The sequence below is a fragment of the Anopheles funestus genome, chromosome 3RL, assembly GCF_943734845.2.
Source record: "Anopheles funestus chromosome 3RL, idAnoFuneDA-416_04, whole genome shotgun sequence".
NCBI lineage: Eukaryota > Metazoa > Arthropoda > Insecta > Diptera > Culicidae > Anopheles > Anopheles funestus.
Genome location: NC_064599.1, coordinates 72,463,723 through 72,486,914, shown reverse-complemented (window position 1 = coordinate 72,486,914; position 23,192 = coordinate 72,463,723). Strand labels below are relative to the sequence as shown.

The following is a 23,192-nucleotide window of genomic DNA, read 5'->3' as shown; positions in this document are numbered from 1 at the left end:
AGTGCGAGAAGTGGTACATTTCACAAACAATAATCACAAAACCAGCAGTTTACTATTGCTTCCGAGTAAACAGAACATAATACGTTGCCGTGTCTTACGATCTAAACGACTCTGTTTGCGATACCATCTTCGTCCGTCCCGTGAATGGCCACTCAATTATCGATTATGGCTTCATTTAACCAATTTTGTTCCGAGCTTCATACACAGACGGGGGTAAGTACGTAAAGAGGAAACAAAATTTTGTTTTTTTTTTTTGCACAAAAGGATCACTTTTTCCGTTTTAGTTACCACACGAACCGGGTTACCGTTGTGATGGTGTAGTTTATGAAAATGGTGAACAATGGAATGTCCCATTTCACAACAAAATGCCCCTTCGAAGCTCCTGTTGCTGACGCTCACGTTGGGCGATAAAAGGGAACCGAACCATACAATCGGCTGTTTTTTTGGTGGCAACCAGCAAATGACGATGGTGGTGGACGCTGGTTTCCGCTTTACAAAACCGCTCTTATCCGATCTAATGTCACATGTCGCATGTGCTGTGCGTCAGTAATTCCTTTCTGGTGTCACACCCCTTTACGTACCACCCTCGCACAACAACGCCCTTGTGACTGAGACACTGGATTGATTGAAATCTTATCGAAAAATTCAAACACAGTACGGACTTTTGCGTTCCGGGGGTTTGAAGTCCTGGCGTTGAACTCGGTTCAAGTTTTGCGCCGCGTTAACGCAAATGTAAGTAACGTGTTTCGGGCGCAGTTTTTTTCTCTTTCCGGAATTTTTGGTCGATATGGTTGATTCGGCTTTCACTTTTATACCATCACAAAACCCAAATTGTACCGAGAGAAGGATATTTGAATGGGCAAATAATGGAATGAAAAGTTACAGCAAGCAATTCCCGTTTTTTTTGCTTCTTCTGCTTCGTCTAATACAACGTTCCAATGGTAGCCAAACTCCAGTAACAATTTATTTCCATTCACATTGAATATTTGTTCTGATGTTCAATTTATGCTCTCCCCATGTATGTGTGTGTGTTTATGTAGCTTCGTGAAAGAATCCTATAGGTATGCAAATAAACTGACGAAAGATTTATGTTTGCTAAACACAGTGGACTAAAAAAAATGAATAGAATGCCATGTTGAAAAAGTGTCAATAAAAGACATTCTTTTTTTGTATTTTTAAACTTTTCTACTGCTAGGGAGTGAGATTTTTTTTCAGTCGTATACATTGATTTAGAAATCTGAGTTCGTGAAGAATGGCGAATAGATTTTTTTTTCTACTGTAGGAACGCTATTGTGGATAGTTAAAGAGGTATTGTTACAATTCTATAATGAAATTGTACACGAACCATTTCAACACCAGAAATTTATTAGAAAAACATTTTCCTAGAAAAGGAATGAAATGTTTACTGGTTTCATTAATGAATGTGTTTCCGATAGGTTTTTTGTAAAAATCCTTCAAAAATTCCTTTTAATCAAGAAATCAAGTGACATATGCCTGACAAATCAATTTTTAAACACATTAATAAGTACTTTGAATGAAAAATAAGTTGCTTAAAACCAACTTGTGAGCTTTATTTTAGATGTTTCTTTTTAAGTGTAAACAATCTTAATTTAAAATAAAATAGTAATTTAAATTTACAAAGAACAGTAAGTTTTATTAGTAGGGCAAGGTATCATAAAATCGATCGAAACAAGCAAAATAGTAAATAATTTGCCTAACAAATATGTAAATTTAAGAACTATAGGATTATTTCAACATTTCTTTAGACGATATTTTATTTTATTTAGTTTTAATACGCAACAGCTGCATATGGTTCAGCTTCACTGGAGTATTTATTATTTGTTTTCACTCATCATTAAAATATGGAACATCCTGTTGCATTCAGCAGCATCCGCATCGAAATTTCACTCAAGCTAAAAACGAAAACATTTTACTTAAATTGCTCGTACTCAATTGCTCAGTTGCACTTACATTTTCCGAATGATTCGTAATGTTTCCACCCAACAAACAATTCACTGTTCTACAGCCGAATCCTTTTTTACTCCCCAGGCCGTTCCGATTACGTGACATGAGTTTGACTTCAATTTAGAAAATTGCACACTTGGCTTGAATCTTTTTTTTGTTCTCCTCCACCGTCACGACACGTCACAGGTTTTTCCCTTTAAGCACAAGTCACAACCGGAAGGAGTGACAGCGGCACGTGACATTACGCCGCAAATGTCATGTTCGCGATGTTCCATCTCGCGCATTGACACGTCAAAGTGCTTTGTTGCGAAGGTCAATTTACAAATTTAAAATCCTTAACCCTTACCGCCTGACTCGCGCGTGTCCTTGCGCACTCTCTCGGGCGCTCGCGTTTCGTTTGCTTGTTGCTTGTGGCACAGATTTGACAACCGACAGAAGCGCATTGCGGTGGCGTTTTGTTTCCAGCACTATCCTCAGAATGGGATATTCTCTTTGTGATTGTGTGTGTGTGTGTGTGTGGGTACGTTTGGTGAATTCAATTTATATTATCATTCAATTAAAACCGATTTCGATTAAATGATGTGTTGAGAAGAGGGTTAATCTGAGTCACGTGCCGGTAGTGCCGTCGGTAGTGCGTCGGACGTTTGTCGCTTACAGAGATAGGGCACCTTTTGGAGAATACCTTCCGCGAACGAAAGAACGGAACACACCGCAGTGAAAAGGAAATATGATAATTTGGATTAGTTGGGTTTGAATTTATTATCTCGTCTCGAAGGGTACGCGCGCCGCTGACGAATGTTTCGATGCGCTTCGACGGGTACCATCAACTTATCTGGTGCGGTTGACGACGGGGCAACTGTTTGGCAACATGTCACGGGCAGCATCACGGAAATCGGTGTTTGATGACGTGGCAAAACTTAACAGACCGTACAATATGAGCGCCGTTCGTTCATGGGAACGTGGCGCCCGTTACCAGTGTTTTGTTGAGTTTGGTTTCGATTGGCTATCGATTGTTTTTGGGCACTGTACATCCAATTATAAATGGTATCGAGTGAACAATATATAAATATTTTTTTTTAGAGTATTCAAACATAGCAAATCTTTGTACAGAGCCGCTTAGTTTGCATAATATTCGATAATATAATATTAAATCTTGAATATTGGACATTACTGATATCCGACAAATATTAGCATTCACTTACATTTGCTCATGGATTACTGATTAGAACTTATGTGTTTGATTCAAAGTAAGCATATTTTTCAGTTCCTAAGTCACTTTTCAACGAACCATAATTTATAATAATATTTGAATATTATCTTTTCCTTAAGTTGGCCCAGAATTGATGTCGATCATGCTGTGGCAAGTTGGGAAGGTAAACGCGCTTGGGCATCATCAAGTGTTCTGTTTGCTTTTACGACAGGCTTGACCAAAAGTACAGCTAGCTTGCCAAAAAAGTGTTCAAATTGCCATTAGTTTTCTGTTTGAGCTTCTGATGAATTCTGAAAATCTCTGGCCTCTCCTACTGATGAATTCTCCCATCTCCAGAAGATCCAGAATCTTGTAGAAGTGTGTAACGATTTTTGTTGACTTTTAATGGAGCATAAATAGTATGTTAGTACAACGCAATTCCTTCACTGTTATTATCATAGCGACCGTATCAAAACTGATATATAATAGTATACATACATGGACTACCGATGGCGGATATTGGTCGACCACCAGGTAGTAACAATTGTCGTCCACTGTGATCATCAGCTCAATCAAATATTTGGTTTTTTGCCATCCCATAAACACAACTTGAGATTACTACGGATAACATTCCGAGTAAATTAATGAAAATTGGGTCATCGAACCCGACTCAAAGCGTAGCGACCCTATCTGCGATGAACGGTTTCGAGACATTTGACCCAATATTCTATGTATTAACACTAAATACACTAAGAATCAAGCAAATCAGACTGCAGTAAGGAACTCTAATTTACATAAAATCGTGTTGTCATTATGTTCATTATCCCTTTATGAAATTGATTCTGTAAAAATCATTCTCCAGCGGAAAGCGGAAGATCTTTTCTGGAAACTGCTGTTTGGTGGTAATTTTGAATAAGTAAAAATACTCTTAAATTATAATTTTATAATTTTTGAACAAACAAGCTAACTTTCGGATCTCTACGGAAATACTTCTAACTGCCTTTTTTATAGTTAAAGCGCTATAAAGTTCGAAATATATTGTCCTTTTCCGCGGTTTTGTAACGAGAGAGCCCTTTTTTCCTCTGTGTCCCTCTTTTATATCGTCCGTTAGTAGCGCCCTCTTTCGTCAACCAGTAGTACTGTTGTTACAGCAGGTTGCGTCAAAAGGTTTGACAACTAAAAAAAGTAGATCACTTATCTGCAACTTTTTCTTAATTAGACATGAAAAAATCATTCTAATTTTGTTTTAAAAGCTTATTTTTTCACTTTTGTTAGTTTAATTATTTTTCTAATTCTTTTAGTCAAATTATCCATGTCATTCTTAATAAACCATGTAAAATAATGAAAAACTAAATAAAACAATACAACTGTAACTTTTAGAACAATGAAACCGGTTGCTCCCGACGTGGAAAGCGTATGCTACAAGCGAAAGGAAACATTTCCTTTTTCGCATCCTTGGCAAAGCTTTGGTTCCATTTTGCCTGTACATTGTCCAACCTCGAAGCAAATGGGCGGAGTGGTTACAAATGGCACAACAGACAGAATGCAACGATGCAAACCATTGTTCGGAATTTTAAAACATTATTCAAACCATTATTGTACACAGCGCAGCACGTTCTGTTGTGTGGATTGTCTGTCTGCCATTGTACTGTTTGCCATCGGTTTTCTGCACAGACTCCGCCATGTAAGGGGTATGCGTATTATGCAATGCCCTTCGGTGCATCTGTTTCCGGGCAGAAAAGGGAGGAAGCAGTGCACGTTGGGGAAAGTGGAGCAGAAGCGTCCTGACAGGCTGTGTACCACATTTGAAAGCATGATGGGTCCCATTTCGACAAGCCAACTGGACAGCACTGTGAGTCAGTGAGTGAGTGAGTAAGTGAGTGTATGTGTACAGTCACAAATAGTGCTTTTAGTACATTGCTCGAACCGAGCGAATGGAGTGCAGCACCGGGCAAAATGGCATTGTTTCCAACCGAGCGGAAGTGAATTTTCAGCACAGGAAAACTTCCACTACGATGCACCGATGGGTGTGTGTATATGTAGTTGGAAAAGTAGTGGAAAAGATCCTCTCCATCGTAAGCAGCACACGACAACGCAAGACACAAACGTATTCAACGAAATGGTTCGTGCTTGTGTTGTTTTCGAAGTTTTTGGACGTTTGTGCGTTTTTGTGTCGGTGGAGAATGTAGTAGGATGGCATAGAAAACATGTGTTACCATCATTGTGTTGCACATTGTAGTGGAATGTTCCCGTCCCAGTTTTTCCTTTGCCCCAGCAATATCCGCCCAGATCGAAGAACCATTATGCGGAAGTACTCGTAATGTAAGCTGTACGTTTCTTCGCCGTTATTTGTTTCCGGGAAAATTTTTGTGCTTTACTTGGTGAATTTTACTAGAGAAAGCATTACCGAGTACGCTTTTCCGAGTTTAAAACCAACATGGAAGAAAGAGAGAGAGAGAGAGAGAGAGGCAGCACACTGTCGAAGACAATACCTTCACGGAGGAAATTAGAGGAAGTGCACAAGGATATCCGAGATTATTTCTTCATCCGGTTGTGACGGGACTGGCAAGATTTCACCTATTCCTTCAGCACAAAGAAAGGAAACCGTACCATTGTGTTGGAACTCCCATTTCATGCCACAACCAGGAAGATGGAATGATGCACGCTTGAGGGGTTTTTGCTGCTTGTGGAAAGTGGAAACCAAAGCAACGCACCGACCGACAGAGGAAGGTGTACGCCATCCTTGAATGTGATTGAAAAGTGCTCCTTTCAGGTGGAAATTCGCCATTGTTAGGCACTCGTGCAAAACTCGCTTGCTACCGAACCAAAAAAAAAAAACAGAGAGAAAGAGAGCTCTTGACGAGAAGGATACATCGTTCAAGGACTCTCGCTCCCTTAAGAGATGATGACACTTGCGTGCAGTGTGCGGCTAGCGAAATGTAGCAACGATGGCAACTGGTTGTGCATTAATAAATCGAAAGCAAATCACATGCAGCACATTGGGAGCAGCGCAACCACAAACACCGTCGGATAACCGACACGTCGACCGGGTTGATTGTATTAATTAATTGAGATCATGCCGAGTACTCAACTGACAGCGCACTTTCGGATGCGGGAAGTACTAATGTCACGGAAACAAATTGGGGGACTTTCCACTACAAAACTAATCCTCCACACGCCGGTTGTAGGGCACGATACTTTGTTATGTTTATTCTATGGGGCAGGTGTAAAATCTGGTAACATTACACAAATTGAAAAGTGCTCTCCAAACTAACAAACTACTCGCGCTAACAACAATCTGGGACAACCGCACTGGATATGTGGTGCACTCGGTGGTTTTGGTTTTGATTTGAATAATTAAGCTGCTAGTGATAATGATGGGAAAATGGCTGTTTAGAGGGCATACCAAACTAAATATGTCAGGTAGTATATATTGTTTACAATACGTTGAAATATAGTGTGATACAGTTTTGATAAGCAAAAGTTTATACCATGATGACTAGAACACCAGTTTAATTATAATTTAGTTATAATACATAAATAAAATTATGGAAACCACTCAGTTACGTAAACCTGTTGAAAAGGGAATTTCATTATTACATAGTAAATAAATTTAAGGATTATTACCGTAAATTAAGAAATTACCAAAACTGAAATTGTTAGTTACTTTTACCCTTTAATAAATGTATTTGTATTATGTAAGAATGTACCATTTTTGGTAGAAATAATAGTCTAAGTTTTAAATTCAACCTAGGAGATCTTTGGCCTCACTTGGGTGAACAGGTCGCGACTTCATGACTTGATGAACTGAAAAATTCCTTGTCCTGTCATCATCTCTTGCTTCTTTGTTCTATTTTTTCATAGATAATAAATGATTTTTTCTTATTATTAGTAGCTAACATTTGGCTACTTTTGAACTGAGAGATGTATGAAATATTAAGCATGAAGAATACCGGTTGCAAGTTAGTATTACTAGATTTGTTAGTTGTTCTAGTGGTATGTGAAAAGAAGTCATTTTTAGAAGTTCCAGACCTTCAGCGAACATCATCTGATACATTCGACTTCATTATTCTACTAAGGTGAAAGTAACAGTTTCCGTTATTTTAAATGCATAGTCCTTGCCGGATAGTCAGTCAAGTCCTGCAAAATGTAATAAAGATAGTTTTACGCTTTTTTGTATGCATTTCTGGTGTTGAGCGAACAAACTCGAGAATCCTTGTAGATTGTTGTGTGAAAAGTGTTTTTATAGCATATTGTAAGCCCCTAAAATTGATGTGCGTTATCTTACTACTTAGTACAATGAGATTCGACATTTTAGTACATCGGTTTTAAATTTAGCACTTCATCAATTTTAGTCAGTCAATACATTAATGTACGCATTTAAAATTCGATATTTTGTGGCTTTGTTCATGTTCTAAAGCACTAACCGTTCAATGTATTTAGTACAGTTAGTACGTTAGACACACTTGAACACTGTAGGAGGGAGAAGTTGAACTAAACTACACGTATAACGTCAATGCATCCAATCATCCTGTATAATCAAACACAAATTTAGTCAATCGAAATTCCACCATCCAGTAATAGATGAAGCGTACATTTTGTTGTGGTATAAACGATTTAAATGGAACTGTACACATAACAACTTTCCTAGAAAACGACCCTACGCTACCGAAAAATTTCCCACTGATAAGGACTTCAAACTGCTTCAAAAAATCCCATTTCTGCTCCCAATGTTAAAACAAAACTTTTCCCAAAAACACATAAACAACACTGTAAAGGCTTGAGATAAAAACATATGCGATGCAGTTAAATTGCACCGTCGTCCATTAGTTGCAGAACTTCCATTGCCCAGTGCAGCGTGAAACATGTCTAGTGAGCATTTTCCCAACCAAACATTTCACTCTACTATCGCCCAGTTATGCACAATCGGTCGTTCGTAGTTCCGAAACCCATTCCTTGGGCTGCGATTGAAGGGAAACCACTTCACTTTACGAGTTCACGGATATATTTGAACCGCTTGGCCATAGGGAGAAAAAATAAAATACAAACAAAAAAAAACCGACCAAGCGGGGTGATGCAATGGTGCGAGAGTTGGGTGGGACAAAATGGTGCAGCGTCATTGTTGTTAAGGATGTGAGCAAATATTTGTAGTTTTGCTGGGCTGATGTGTAATCGTGGGGGTGTCCTACCCCCGTACCACGGATGGGAGGACAACTTCTCATCTCCTCGAGTTCAATTTCCGGAATGATTCTCATCTTTCGGCCTAACGCTAAAAGGGAGTTTGGGAAACAATGGTGTGTGATTTGTTTATCATTCGATAGCCAGCCGAACATGAGGCGTCCTGTGTACATACGGACTGGTTGTGATGCATTGTGTGTGAATGTGCACTATTTGTAACTGGAATCATATGCTTGTCGATCGAGGGTTTTTTTGTTGCTGTTGTTGTAACAATGCACCCAATACGGGTAGGTTAAATTGTTTAGGGGCCGGCCAGAGTATTTATGTGTGATTTGTTTTTTTTTCCACCAGTGGAGAATGTTTACAAAATTATAGTAGAGTTTGCGTTTCTGGTTTGCAAAATTAATGTGAAACCAATCAATGGGGCTTATGCATTGAGGCATTCAACAGAAGTTCCACTATTATGCTTCAACTGCATTTGCTATCCCCATCAGTTGATACTGGAGGGGATGGATAAAGGTGAAATTCAGCATTGTAATCAATTCCCTTATCGGTACAATAATAAAATCGAAATTGAGTAATTTTTTCAATATTTTCAATGGTTGTTTTCATTTAAAAATCAGAAAGATTTTTAAGACTATTTTTGAACTTTAAATTCCACTAATAAATAGTTCTAAATGGCTTTTATTATATTTCATATCTTCAAATAGTTTACTTTCCTTGAACTACCCTATCATCCTATCCCTATCCCTATCCCTATCCCTTAAAAGATTTGTCAAAAAGCCTATAATTGAGTCATTTTCCATTCCTTCCTCAAAAGGTGCTGAATGGAAGCTATTAACGGAAGACGAGAAACGACCGTTCATCGACGAGGCGAAGCGTCTGAGAGCGATGCACATGAAGGAGCATCCGGACTACAAATATCGGCCACGCCGGAAGCCGAAACCGATCCGACGCGATGGATACCCGTACCCGATGACGTACCCATCGGTGCCTGTCGATGCACTGCGTGCCGGTAAGTAAGCGCAACCAGAACCTCCAACAACATACTCAATCTGATTGCTTGTCTCGAAATCGTAGGTATTACGCCGAGCTACTTTGCACCGGGCGCTCCCTACCATTTAGGAAGCCATTTGTCACAAGCCAGTCCACCCACGACACAGGTGAGTTTCAATTATGGGGATAAATGGGAAGATTTGTACGTATCGGTGAAGATGGGTTTTTGTTTTCGAAGCATAAATAAACACAATGCACCATCGGGTGGAGTTAATCATGAAGTTTATTTTGTTTGGGACCTCAAATTTTAATGTTCTTGTTGAAAAAGTTTTTTTTTGTTTAGTTATAGATGTAGTCTGAAGAAATGATAAGGAGAGATGAGGTTTAAATTACTTTTGAATATATTTTAATATTATTTTTATATGACGTTATCACATATACTAATCAAATATATTTACAAAAAAAGTTTATTAATTATGTAATAATAATCTAACATGTTCTAAATATACTGAGTAAAGCTCAGAAGTTAATCAACATGATCTTGAAGGATCTTTTGTACTATTCGTAATTGAAATTGTTTGCTCGATCGAACAGGTATCATGAAATTTTGGAATACTCTTATAACTATGTACTTCAAGTTATTTATTAACTACAGTGGTTTCATGAGATAAAATTGGCCTGATTTACAAGAGTTTAGACGAGATAAAAGTCGTAGTCGTCTAAGAGGGTCACCGGCTAATAAAAAATATTTCTAAAGAATACAGAAACTGGTGAAAAATATAGTGTTAAAAAATAAGCAAAAATAAGTAAAAGACATGGTTTTCTATTTGACCTTGAATTTTTTTTCTCCTGAGCTTTTTCTTTAGCACTTGAAAGACTAGTGAACGTATAGGTAAGACAGAAAGTGAACTAAATCCTAGTTGATGCAATAAAAATGCATGACCACGATTATGTCCCGAACCGTCTCGTAGTGCCATGATTTGCTTAGCATTAGGCAGGAAAAATAAAATCCTTCTTTCTTAATCGTTTCCAGTTGTGAGAATATTAAAGATCCTTCCTAGAACTCCTCGACACATAATCGTTTTGGCATAATTTTGTTTGTTTCCAGTGTGTTCAAGTAATTTGAACAACGTTTAATAGTCACAGCTCTTCCTGTAAAGCCATACATAGCTTCCACCGTAAAGCGTTGTGAGATAAAACATTGTAGCTATTCAAGTTCCAAGTGTTACAAGTGGCACTCCTGTTAGAATTGAATGGTTATTACCTTGGTGTTGTTGAGGGAATCTCTTATTCGTATCGAACATCTCCTCAGACATGCGGTTAGGTGGGATCTTGCCCAGTACACTCCGGATGTTACCTTCAATGGCCCCCGGGGGTTCAATGTCTGGAGGAACCGTCAGTACGGTAGCACCTTGATTGAGAAATTTGTCACTCACTTGATTAGTTGTTTGTCATGCTGATGGCACCGCAAGATGCTGGATGCGAGAAGTGGAACAGGAAATGGCTTCATTTGTTCGTGGGATCTGATTTCGTGGGAGGCTGACGTGGTTTGCTTGAGTGTTGTGAGGTTTGAGCTGGTTGTCAGCTGTCCTCAACAGTAGCGTTCGCGTTCGGTGTACGAAGTTAATTAAGTTAATTGCATACACCCTTCCTGTGGAATGGCCCCCCGAAAGCCGTACAGTGACAATTGGAAAAGCATTTAAATTCTTGGGCCTAAGAAAGAAAAAGAGACATGTTTCTTACCTTTCCATCTCTAAAAAAAGGCAGATGGTTAACAGAAATGGGAAGGAAAAAAGCCCAAAAAATAGCGGGCAAAACAGAAGTGGAGAAAATGGGACCGAAGACCTCTGCTGATAGAAACATTTTGACTGTGAAATCATCTATAATTGGAGCCGATTATGATTAAGATTTCTTCTACATTCCGCGTACCTTTGTGCGTCTTGTTCGACCATTCTGCTTTCCTTTCTTTTGCACCAGTTTTATGACTTGAAGTGGCATCCACACGTTCAGAACAGATCGGTCTAGCCGTTTGGCCTCTGGAAGCGTTTAACAAACCGTAAACAGGTTTCCTTCCATGGTGATGTACAGCTCGACAACTTGTGCAGTGCAACCACCGTCAAACCGTCGTACCGATGATACCTAACCAAAGTCCTAAACCCCTCTCGGGAGTCCCTCTCTCTCTCTTGGAAGATAACATGTGGCTTCCCGCTTGATGAAGATGTCTATGAAGAAGTGATCCCACTTTGGAACGTGATTCGAACGTGTGAGTGAGCGAGAAGGGAAGCATAACGCTGTGTTTAAAATGATTACAAGATTAATTTGATGATTTAACACTTTAGGTTGTTTCGTTTTGCTTTACACCGTAACTACCTTCTTACGACTTTCGCGCTTTCACGCGTTGTTCTTCGTCATGTTTTGGGTCGTGATGGCTCATCCGCTCGCTCACCGGTGGAAGTTGAGTTAATCGGGTGGAGTTTTTTTTGTTCTTCTTCTGTGTGTTGTTGCTCCTGTAGAGGTTGAGGTTTAAGTGATAATTCGACGGTTTCCAGTATGACCGATCAAATTATAGGAATTATCGGCTGTCAGGGGTTCGGTAGTAATTTTCATTTATTTCGATCAATTTGACTCGTTGCTCGTTGGTATGGTGGGATGATTTCATGATTTTTTTCCCTCGTTTATTTGTTTCCTGCTCCTCAAAAAGTGTTTTGCCTTCGGTTCGGCAAACCGGTGTGTTGTGTGTTTTATCCGCTCGGTTTAACACGGTAGCGATACGATCGGTAAACGGTGCTAAACGGATGGGGATGATTGTTTTAAGCGGCAAGCATTTAATGATTTCAAATGGTGAGTTATGATTTCAAATGGTTCGTTTGATGATGCGGGGATGTTAAAAATGACACATTTATTTAGTAATTGTTTTGGTTGAAATATTCAAATTTTGGTCGTAATATGTTTGAGAAGTAAAGTTCTTTTTTTTGCAATCTTACTGTTGCATAATTGTATTGTAATAATTGTGTTCAAATAGTTATTAAATGATAAAAGCTCTAAAAAGCTAAAAAATGTTTTATTATCATCTATTTGATGATACTTAACTGAGGAAACGGCTTTTGAATGTATAAAATTTTTCAACACTTTTTAAGTTTTAGTGGAAATTTGTAAACTATAGTTTGAATTCAATAAATTAAATTGCTATATAAACCTCAACCATTATTAATGTAAAACTATTAAACACTTCTCTATCCACCGAATAATTGTTTAGGAATTTATGGTAACTGTTTTACAATTTTTCAGATCATGCTTGTATGTAATTTAATTTGGTCCTTCAAATTTGATTTTTTTTTCTAAAATGGATTTACTGTGGTTAAAGCTTAAAATTATAAATGTTTGATTAGACGAATAACCTTACGTTATAAGATGTTATCATTTCTTACGTTATTATTTCTATCACACATTATCCTCTGCAATCTTCACATTGGATTAGTCCATTAGACAGTTAGATGAAGATCGTTTTGCAGGTGAAGGTCTGCACTATGAAGTCATTAGAGTTTTTTTTAAACTCAAAATAACCCTGCGTTATGCAAACGGCAAGATGTTACTGATTTAAAACTTTTTTTTTTTGCTCGGTTAGAACGGCCTGGCCGTATCAAAACTTATTTTACCACGTCGCAGGATAGTCAGTCCAACTGACTTACTTAAAACTTAAAACAACACAAAACTTCAGGGAGAAAAAATACTTCAAGAGAGCTATTCCCATGACAATCCTTCCAAAAACCGATCCCATTATAATGCGTCAACACCTGATTCGTTTCATCTCACACACTACCGTTTGGCCCCAATTCAACCGATGTTCCGTACGAACCAACCGGCACAAATCATCTCCAACAGCATCGGCTTGATTCGCCTGGGAATCATGATCAAACTTCTCATTAGCTCGTGAAAAAAGCTTCCGAACAAGCGGTTCATCGATCGGTTTTTCAGTATTCCAAACTAGGTAACGCTGCTGCCGCTCATTCATTGGAAGGTCGAATCGATTCCGAGGATCGAATTTTCCACCCCATTTGCTATGGCCGTCCGATTTCTTACGAACGCCGAAAACATCTTCATCTACAGCGAGTGGAAATCGATTTACGTTTTACGAGCAAACGGAAAACGGATCATTGAAATTGATCCAATTTCTCAATCATGCTGATCATCGGATCGCGCAGAGTGCAGACCGATGGGAAAAGTGGGATGATTAGGATAATTTACACAGCTACTGGCAGAAACGTTCTAAAACGGTGCAGCACTTTGGAATGCTGGTTGGGAAATATGCTGAAATCATATAGAGCAACATTTTTCCCATGATCTAGAAGAATCATCCCCGATGGGTGCGATGATGCGTACTTGTTTAGACAATGAGGAAAATAGCGGAAAATTGCTAGAATAACAATGCTGGTTCCGCTCATCCATAGCTGGAAATATTTTTATCAGGACTCATCGTTTCTCACGATTTTTGTATGGATACAGATGTATATCATACGATACGAAAGAAAAAAGTAAAACCATACTGAAGGAGAAAGTAAACACTTCAAAACAATGACAGTTTGGAATTGAATAAAAAAACAGCACAAACCCGATCCATGATTCGAAATATCATCAAAGGTTTTGAAGGTGAAACCTAGTAAAAATGTCCGTTGCGTAGGGTGTCTCGTTTGTCAAAAATCTAAACATTCTATTGTAGAGAAAAGCAAACACTAGCACCACAACAACCATTTGCGTACAATTTGTGGGGAGTATTTGAATTGTCGGTGTGTAATTATACGCACCTCGTCAACGCGAAACTCCCCTTCCGAGGAGCGTTTGTGTGACACAAAATAAAAGAAAAATACACACACGCACAGGGTGTTGCGGAAAAGGCTTCAACGAAATGGGACAATTTTCTCTTACCCTTTTTTTTTTTAATAAAGAATAGGGAAATTTGTTTTATTTTCTATGATGTGCTTTAGAAATAAAACAAGTGTGTTTGTTTAGATGACTATGATGGTGCAATGTTGCAATGAGATTTAAACTTCCCCTCACACACTAAAAAAGAAATAAAAGTCTTTATTTACTTTTGTTTGTTGATATGCGAGGGTGAACGGTTTTTTCCTTGCTGCTGCTTCTTGTGATTTTTCAAAAAGCGATACTAAATTGTTTGCCTTAAAACTTTTTCAACTGCTTTGTTCGTTTCGTAAACAGTGTTTAAAACATTTTTGTGCTGAAAATTATAATTCAATTTATGAATGAAAATAATTTAATGAAATAAATTTAACTCGAATCTTACGTTTTAATAAGCCTTTTGGAAAAATTTTAACTTTTAGGACTTTTTAAGTCCTAACGACCTGTTATCCAGCGACTGATTAGAACTTTAGCAAAGGTCACACAAAACAAAACAAAAAATGTTATTTGTTTTAGCCTTTTCGTTGCACTGGTGAATAATTGTCACTTCGTTTTGACCTTCAAATTATAGAATTTGATTTTCCGTTTGAAGTTTTCCTTGATATTAAGTTCTGCCCAACGCATTTGAATACCTATGGTAGGATTAGCGAACCTTCGTAAAACGATCCTTAAGACAGTTTTTACTAGAACCTACAGGCGTTCCTTTTGGCAATCGCCTACTGTCCACTTACCTCGACTGAGACATCTTGTCCAGGTATTTTTCTTAAAATATATTTTTCTTAAGTCTTAAAAGTTTGACAAAACAAAAAGTAACAAAAAGTAAATTAAATACTTAAACTTCACTTAGTAAAGACCTAGGAGAAGGTATTTAATATTTTTCCTGTTGGTGCATTAGTCGTTTTTCCTTGCTGCAATGTTTCAAGAATTTCATCTGGGAAAAGTGCATAAAAGCAAAGTAAATAAAAGTACAAGAGCTATCATTTTCCACCACAAACGATGGAAGCGAAATTACATTGCTGTCAGACAATGTTAGTAGAACAGCTACGACAAAAGCTGACTCCTCTTTAAACTCATTGAACTTTCAACGATGAGCTCCAGTTTCCAGCATCGAATCGGTATGATAACAGATAGCAGATAATACGCATCACGGCCTCGAACGAGTTTAGAATTTCATTCGTCATTCCCAAGCACAATAAGAAACGGGAGGGAAAAAAACAAACAAAACAATGGTCAGGCATCTCTCTAAACAAACTTCAAGGAACTATCTCTGCTGGAGGCACCTGATACAGTTGCAAACAAGCATGAAAGCAAGACCTGATTATGTGGCAAACCATCGTGTAAAGTGTGAGGAGAAATTGAAAATATTATATTTATCGCATCATTTCTTTTAATAATATATCATTAAAAAAATTCATCATCACCTTTTCACTCTTCACTCCACCTCAAGGTTTTTTTTTCCTTTTTTTTGGTCAGTTTCCGAGGGCGTGTTTGTGTGCTTAGTACGCTGCACGGCCTATTTCGAAATTTCTCAGATTGTTAAGGATGAACCATCGTCTTTGGTGCTGAATGCTGCATGTCCAATAATTACCAGCCTACCGAATAATTTTCTCAGCAAGCAATGTTTCAATCGCGAGCACCATTTATTTTGGGCTGTCATGTTTGTTAGGCAGTTCAAAGGTGTAACCTTTCCAGTTAACCATGGCTAACCAGTTGGCTATAAGATGCTGGGATGTAATTATGTTTTTAACACTTTGTTCTTTCTACTGTATCATTAACCATTCCATTCAACACTCACCTTGGTTTTTACTGTTTCGATCTTTGTGTGTTTGTTGTTTTATTGTGCTTTTGGACCTACTTTACTTTATGGTTTTTTGCGTATGTAACTTATTATTTTCTAGTCTATTATTTTCTGCAATTGGGTTTGAAGGTCTTAGGATTTTATGTAAATAAGGTTGCACAATCACACAAAACAGACAATTATATATTTTTCATCTCAACAAGATTAATGTACCGTGCGAACTAATAGCTACAAGCTTGAAACAGATTCAACACGAACTTATACAAAGAAATGGCAACCACAGAACTAATCCCCCGGCGCTACCATTTTGTCACCCTTGACTCAATAATGCAGTTTGTTTTGATTTGATTATGGGTCTTTTGGTATTTAAGGTATATACCACACACGATAAGGTGTCCGAATTAACCCACCAACAAAAAAGTCCTAAACATACACACATGTATTCTGTTGAAAGGAATGGAACCTAAATTACAGTCTCAGAGTGTGCCCCAAGGATATTTCCTCGTAACCTTTGAAGCTCTCAACACACTCTCTCGTTGTTGAGCAAAAATTGCAAACATCTGCCATTTGTTGGGCGTGTAAGATGACGGAAATACTGTGGGAATGTTAGCAATGAAGCCTGTGCTTAGGGTGCTCGAGATACAGCCGACTACAAGCGAAACGTCAAATACACAAAAGAAGCGTGACGCTCTCGATAAGAAAAGTCAAACGTCCGACACCGAGCAGAGTGATGTGTTTATTTTGAGAACATAAAAGAACCAACCGGAAGCTGAATTTAAAAAGACTAAAACGCCCCATAAGCCGTCTAATTATTGTCCATTAGCTACTGGTACTGATGGGATGGAGAGAAAAATAAAGGGAAAATCCCGCTGATGTCGTACAGAAATGGTATGATTATTTTTGCAACATTTTGCGATGTTGGAATTCCGTGGGTCAAGTCAAATTGAGACATTCTTTTATGTTTTTCTTTTCTCTTTTGTTGTTAAAGGAATAGGGAGCGAAAAGTGGGAAGGTTCGTGTGTTAGTTTGTTGTTGTTAGCGAATAAGAATAATGTGGGAAAGAAGGCTTTTGTATCTGCGCGGTTAAAGATAACGAATGTTTTCTTTGATAAAACAAATTTGATTTTTTTAAATATAATTTATACCTTTTAAAATACTCAATAACTATACTCAATTTAAAGGATAATTAAACTTTAATACATAGATCTTACGATATCGATTAAATAATAAATTAGAGAAAAAATGGTAACTGCAAAATAAGAATCATAATCATAAGAAGACGAAAAATAACTTCCAAACCAATACAAACGTACTATTAAATAGTAATGCAAAGAATAGGATAAACAAAATGACAACATCGCAGCATTTCGTGCCGAAAACCCAGCGCCGAAAGCGCTTCAGAAATGAAGTCAAACGAAAGAATGCACTGACAAAAGATGACACTCAAACAATGGCCGCTTAACGAGCGTCTCGTTCATGCTCGATCACGGTCGCGAATGTGGCAAGGTGTTGAAAAAAAAACTGTAAAAGAAACCCGACAGATAGAAGAAACTTCAGTCCGACCCAATGGGCTGCCCGTGGGTGGAAGTAGACGAAGGAAACGGTGTGAGGAGTAACAATAACGGGCGCATTCATTACTGGTTATTTATTTGAAGATATTTATTATTTTCTTGTTATTTAAATTCATAAACCCACTGCCACCACCGAGGGGTGTGTTTCCTCTGCTTCCTGTTTCAACTATGTTCTCTCTCGCAATAGCTGTCATTTCCATTTTGGGGCTGATGGCGCACATGGTTTCGGTTTCAGGCTCCGCATTCGAATGCATTTCGGTTGCAGTTTCCTTCGAATGACCTTCGAGCGAGGAATCGTTTGCTGATCTACATCTCTATCCAAGTGACAAATTAGATATCTCATCCTTCTTGGTTATTTTACATTGTTTTGTTTCGTTAAGCACAATACTTTACCAATGTTTTGCAAATTAATTTAATTAAAGTGTCTTACGTCTAAGTCTACATGGGAGTGCGGACACCTTACTTACCAGGATATAACATGAAGAACAAATGAAGAAGTATAAAAGCAGAATGAAATCAAGGACTTGATTTACTTAACTTACTTAACAAGCCTCCTTTATAGTGAATTAAAGTACAACGTAAAATAAACTGCTATAATATTAATAACTACATAATGATAGTAATAAATTAGTTATACATTAACTAATCATTAAAGAATAATTCTTTTTTAATACTATTAGGAAGGTTTTCAATAACTAATTCATCGTTTTTTTTTGTTTTGTTCGTGGGAAGGGAACCTTCAAACACTTCTCCAAACCATTCCTCGGATTGATCCAACTTGGCCGATACGCTGAGATCCCGAAGTACCCCTTTGCGGGGAACTTGTTGTTCGATCCTTTTGGCTTCTGACTTCTGATGGGTTCTATTAAGCCGTTCCGTTACTGCAGCCACTGCTGCTCATCAAATTCATTCCACCTCAGCTGGAATATCTTGAAGATAGCTCTAGCGGTCCTGTGAACTGTATCCCATGTGTCCATATCGGACAACATTTCAGTAACAAGGTTCTCCATGAGAATCTCCGAAGCTACATTTCCTCCTGAATTAGAACAAATTGTGAAATCACGAAAAAATAACATTTCTCACATCCTCAAAAATGTTGGAGTCGGCGGAACCGTTGGTCAACCGATGCAGGATAGGGTTCTCGACGAAGTAGCTCCCGCGAAACCCTTGTCCTATGAAGAACTGAGTTAAAAATCCCTCTTCTTTTCGTGCTTGCGACCCCAGGCCAGACCGAAAGATCTGAAAGATCAGTATCGGTTTCTTCATTTCTGGTGTCGTTGGTTGCGTCGCATTTCATTAATTAACAGTAGAAACTTCAATATTAGAAAAGATAACTATAAAAATGTAATTATGTTGCAGTTTAATAGCAATAATTCTGAAACTACTATAGAAAGTTCGTCAGGATTTTCATTGAAAAATTCCTTCCAATCTTCAACAAAACTTAGCTAGTCTTCAAGATACGAAAGGCACACTCAGTACGGATACGATGCGATCAGCCGGATTAGTATCCATCGCACCAAGTCAGTAAGCAAACAAGATATCGCCAAAGATAAGATAAACCCCAGGCGGTGGCACATTCACATATATATACTGCTTGCCATCATTTTTCCTTACCCTTCTGGGTACATGGAAGCCAACCACATCGGCGAAGAGAAGCTAATTTGAATATTAAAACAGCTGCCCGCTTACAGTCGTGGGGCGTTTTATTATTATTTTATTTTCTGCAATAGCTGGCTTCCAGTTGGTGTTCTTTGTGAAGGTGTGAAGGTGTGTGTATTTCTTTTTTTTTTCTTTAAAACCCAATCCACCGAAACTACAAGCGCGTCGAACCGATCGACACCGACAGTGTGGTGGCATGTGGTGTGATCGACGCCACCGGTATGCGAGGAAGCTCATTCTGCCGGGGTCTCATATTTTAGCTTCTTGTTTTGTGGAAGATTATCGATTTTTTCATTTCGCCGATTTTCATCGTCCCGTTCATTTTGGGTTGCCTTTTTGTTTCTTTCCATTCTTCGCTACAAGGTGAGCGCAATGTGATGCGTCAGCCTGGATCGCATCATATTTAGCGGAACAAAAAACTGTCTAAGGGAAGAAATAATTAATATCTTGTACACTAAAACGGTGACAGTATTCTACAATTGAAAACCAACAGAAAGTGATCTCGTTGATGATGTAAAGATCTTCTGTTGGTGTCGATCGCTAGCACAAGATCGTTCCAACAATCTCTTACCCTCCCTTAACTGATGTCATTTATGTGCTGTCCGACTACTTTATTCGTTTACAAATTTATTGACAGTGGACAGTGAACAACATGCAGATGGATAAGCTCCATGTTTGCCACACAGCATAATCTGCCCTCACACATCACATAATTGGACGCAGCGCTGTAAAACTGCCGTAAACCGTCCGCCACTCTACCAAAGCAAATCTGCATTTTCTGCATACATGATGTTATGGCGGATTACGAGGAATCCGTTTTTATAGCACCTTCGGACACGGATCGCTATTAAATCTGACTGATCAGGGAGTGAGTTTCAAAACGGCAGGAAATAAGAGCAGTTTAGCTGCTTTATGGATAGGGAAATGAGGTATAAAGATCGTCAAGCTAAAGATGAGTACAATAAGATCGTAAAATCAGACAAAAAAGTTGATGAACTTTTGAGATGGGAAATGATAAAGAAAGAGCTAACTAGAAACAAAAAATCTTTTGAACATTATTAAAAACAATAACACCCAAAAAGCTTTATTTCTTTGAGTGTTTCTAATTTTTGTCGTCTTCTATTGTGATGAACTGTTTTTGGTTGAAGTATAAGATTATGGACTTTCTATTTATATTTAGATTTTTTTATGTTTTTTGTAATAATTAAATTATAAGCAATCATTACAAATACTTTTCTATATCGTCTATTTAACAATTGATATTGATATATTTCATTTTGCTTGTCCACGCAACTTATCATTCCAGTCCTCGATCGCATCCCAGATGGACGTGTCGAAGTTTGCACTCGATCGTAGCGCATACCTCAACACTGCCGCGGCCGGAGCCCTTTACGATACGACCAAATCGCAAACCAACCCCTACAGCGCCTATCTCGATCCCACCTCCGTCCTGACGAAGGCCTACTTCGATTCGAAGATGTATCAGGATCGGGCACAAGCTGCCGCCAACTATGCATTTGACATTTCCAAGATCTACGGCTCCACCGCACAGCAGCAGCTTAGCAGCAGTAGCCAACAGCAACACCAACAACATCAGCAACAGCAACAGCAGCAACACCAACAACAGCAACATCAGCAGCATCAACAGTCATCACATCTACACCATCCGCTGCATCATCAGCATCAGCTGCAGAACGGTGGCAGTGGTAGTGGAATTGATGAGCGAGAGCCAACACCGCAGCTGAGTGACGTCACGCCAGACATTAAGCCACAGATCGTGGAACCGCTCGAAGGATCTCCGCTGCACAGTCACAGCTATGGCGCTAGTCTACTTGGTGGTGGTGGTGGTGCCAGTGGTGGCGCAACAGCCTCCGGACTATATCAGTATTCTGCCGCGGCAATGGCTGCCAGTCAAGCGGCCGCAAATGGAAATGGCAGTTCAAGTGCGAGCGGCGGAGGAGGTGGCAGCGGGGGAGGTGTTGGCGGTACTGGCGGAGAATACCGACGGCCATTGACCGTCATCTTTTGACCCAACTCCGAGCTGATGGTTGATCGAGACTACTAAGTAGCAGGCATCGGCACTCAACGAAGTATACGAAGTCGATTTTTATGCAGTCCTACGATAGCGGGAGGATAATGGGGGCGACACAAGGTCAAATGAGGCCGCGCGTGTAAAATGCGATGCTCAAGATTTTATTTATTCGCTAGATAAATACACTTACTGCTGTGGTAGTAGGAGCAGGTGCAATAGAATGAGGGTTTGTTTCTTATTTGAGGATCATTCGGATCATTGCAAGTAAATGCGGCTATGGAGACATGCGCGTTGGTTATCAATAAACCATTTTAAACAAAATTAATCACACACAAAATGTTCCATTGGAGAACATTATTGAAGGGAAGAAACGAAACAAAAAGGTCAGTGGGACAAGTGAGAGAGAGAGAGAGGGTTAGAACGATTTTCAAACATTCATTTATTCATAGCTTAAATAGTGTAAAGTCAAGAAGATGCTACGAAAGATATGAACCGGATACGAAATAAAAAAAATGTATCCAAACACACACTCCGAAAGGCAAATACACGCGATGGCTCGGTGATGTGATTTACAGTGCATGCTGGAAGATCCGGATTGAAATGATGATTAAAATGATCTTACAAAGGAAGAGAGCGAATGGCAACAAAAAATTAACTAGATTATCAAAATTGAACACACACATAAGGATAATTTTAGGGACAACTTCAAACAATTATTTAAGTACCAGTTGAATAAAACAAACGAAAACATTTCGGAACATATATGATGGGTTTTAGTGTCTTTGTTCTTATTTTATAAAAAAAAACAAAACATATTCCTTTACGACACAAAAATAACGAATCAAATTTCATACATGCTTTTCAATAATTATTTGATTTCAAAGCAAGAAATGGTTTTGGTTTAGAGGATTTACTTTGATAATATTTTGCAAAAAAAAAATATTGGTAATGTCAATAATTCATTAACTTTAAAATTACAAATATCCAACTCAATCATTCTTGTACAAGGTTCGTTGCTTGCGGTTCAAATTCGAAAAACTCGAAATCGTACGTTTTTAGCGCCATCTATATGTGAGAAGGCTAAAGCTAGCAATATCTCCTGATGGGGCTTGAAGATTTCAGCCTGCGTTGTATGCAATCTGCAGAACAGTAGCTTTCCCAAAAGCAAGGAAATTATTTTGCCCCAAAAAGTATGCAATTTTTGGACTTCATTTTTGAACGAACAGTTTATTTTTTGATTATTTTCGTTCTTTACTTAGAAATATTCATAGTTTCATATTTGTATAAAAATCGCAAAAATCTGATAAACAGGCGTTCCACAATTTAAATAGATTTTCTTTCCCTCTCTATCATTCTCTTCTCTGCCTAGGGATTTTTAAAGGATTTCAGTACGATTTCAGTACTTGCTACCAGTAAATGGTATAGTTTTATTAGATAGGTTTATTTATTAATTTAATTAACCATTAAAGTAATTTAATTAATTTTATTTAATCTTTCTTCGTAATTATTTATCCTGCCATTTGAACAGGCTGATTAATTACATGTCAAGTCTTGGGTTTTGCACGACAGTTAAATAGTTTAAAAATTGAAACAAAGTTAGTAATTCTTTTTTAAAATCATTTTGCAGGTTATTGTAAACCTTGGTATTATATTTTACCACGACACTATCATACAATATATCTGATTTTATATTGATGAACAATTATGCAATATGCAATTAAACATTTTTTTTATTCGTTGAACTGTGCTGTACACAACAAACAGTATAAAATACAAGAAAAGGAGAGCAGAAAATCTGTTTTATTCATTTAAAAATAAACATATTCAAAATGAATACATTCCATCTCCACCCCCAGCTTATCAGTTTCGGGTTCACACTTCACAATTGCG

The 23,192-nt window shown here is 38.2% G+C and overlaps 2 protein-coding genes across 5 annotated transcripts in view; both read left to right on the top strand.

The window, feature by feature from the left end:
- The window catches only part of LOC125768473 (transcription factor Sox-1), a 52,535-nt gene extending 30,477 nt beyond the window's left edge, over positions 1-22,058 (top strand). For all 3 annotated transcript variants that reach the window (XM_049436181.1, XM_049436179.1, XM_049436178.1), the window contains exons 4-6: positions 9,153-9,347; positions 9,413-9,495; positions 20,577-22,058. In XM_049436181.1, coding sequence (XP_049292138.1) covers positions 9,153-9,347; positions 9,413-9,495; positions 20,577-21,299 — 1,001 coding nt within the window. In that variant the 3' untranslated portion in view covers positions 21,300-22,058. The remainder of the gene's footprint in view (positions 1-9,152; positions 9,348-9,412; positions 9,496-20,576) is intronic.
- The window catches only part of LOC125768480 (single-stranded DNA-binding protein 3), a 447,182-nt gene that overhangs the window by 208,685 nt on the left and 215,305 nt on the right, over positions 1-23,192 (top strand). The gene's annotated exons all lie outside the window — the stretch shown is intronic.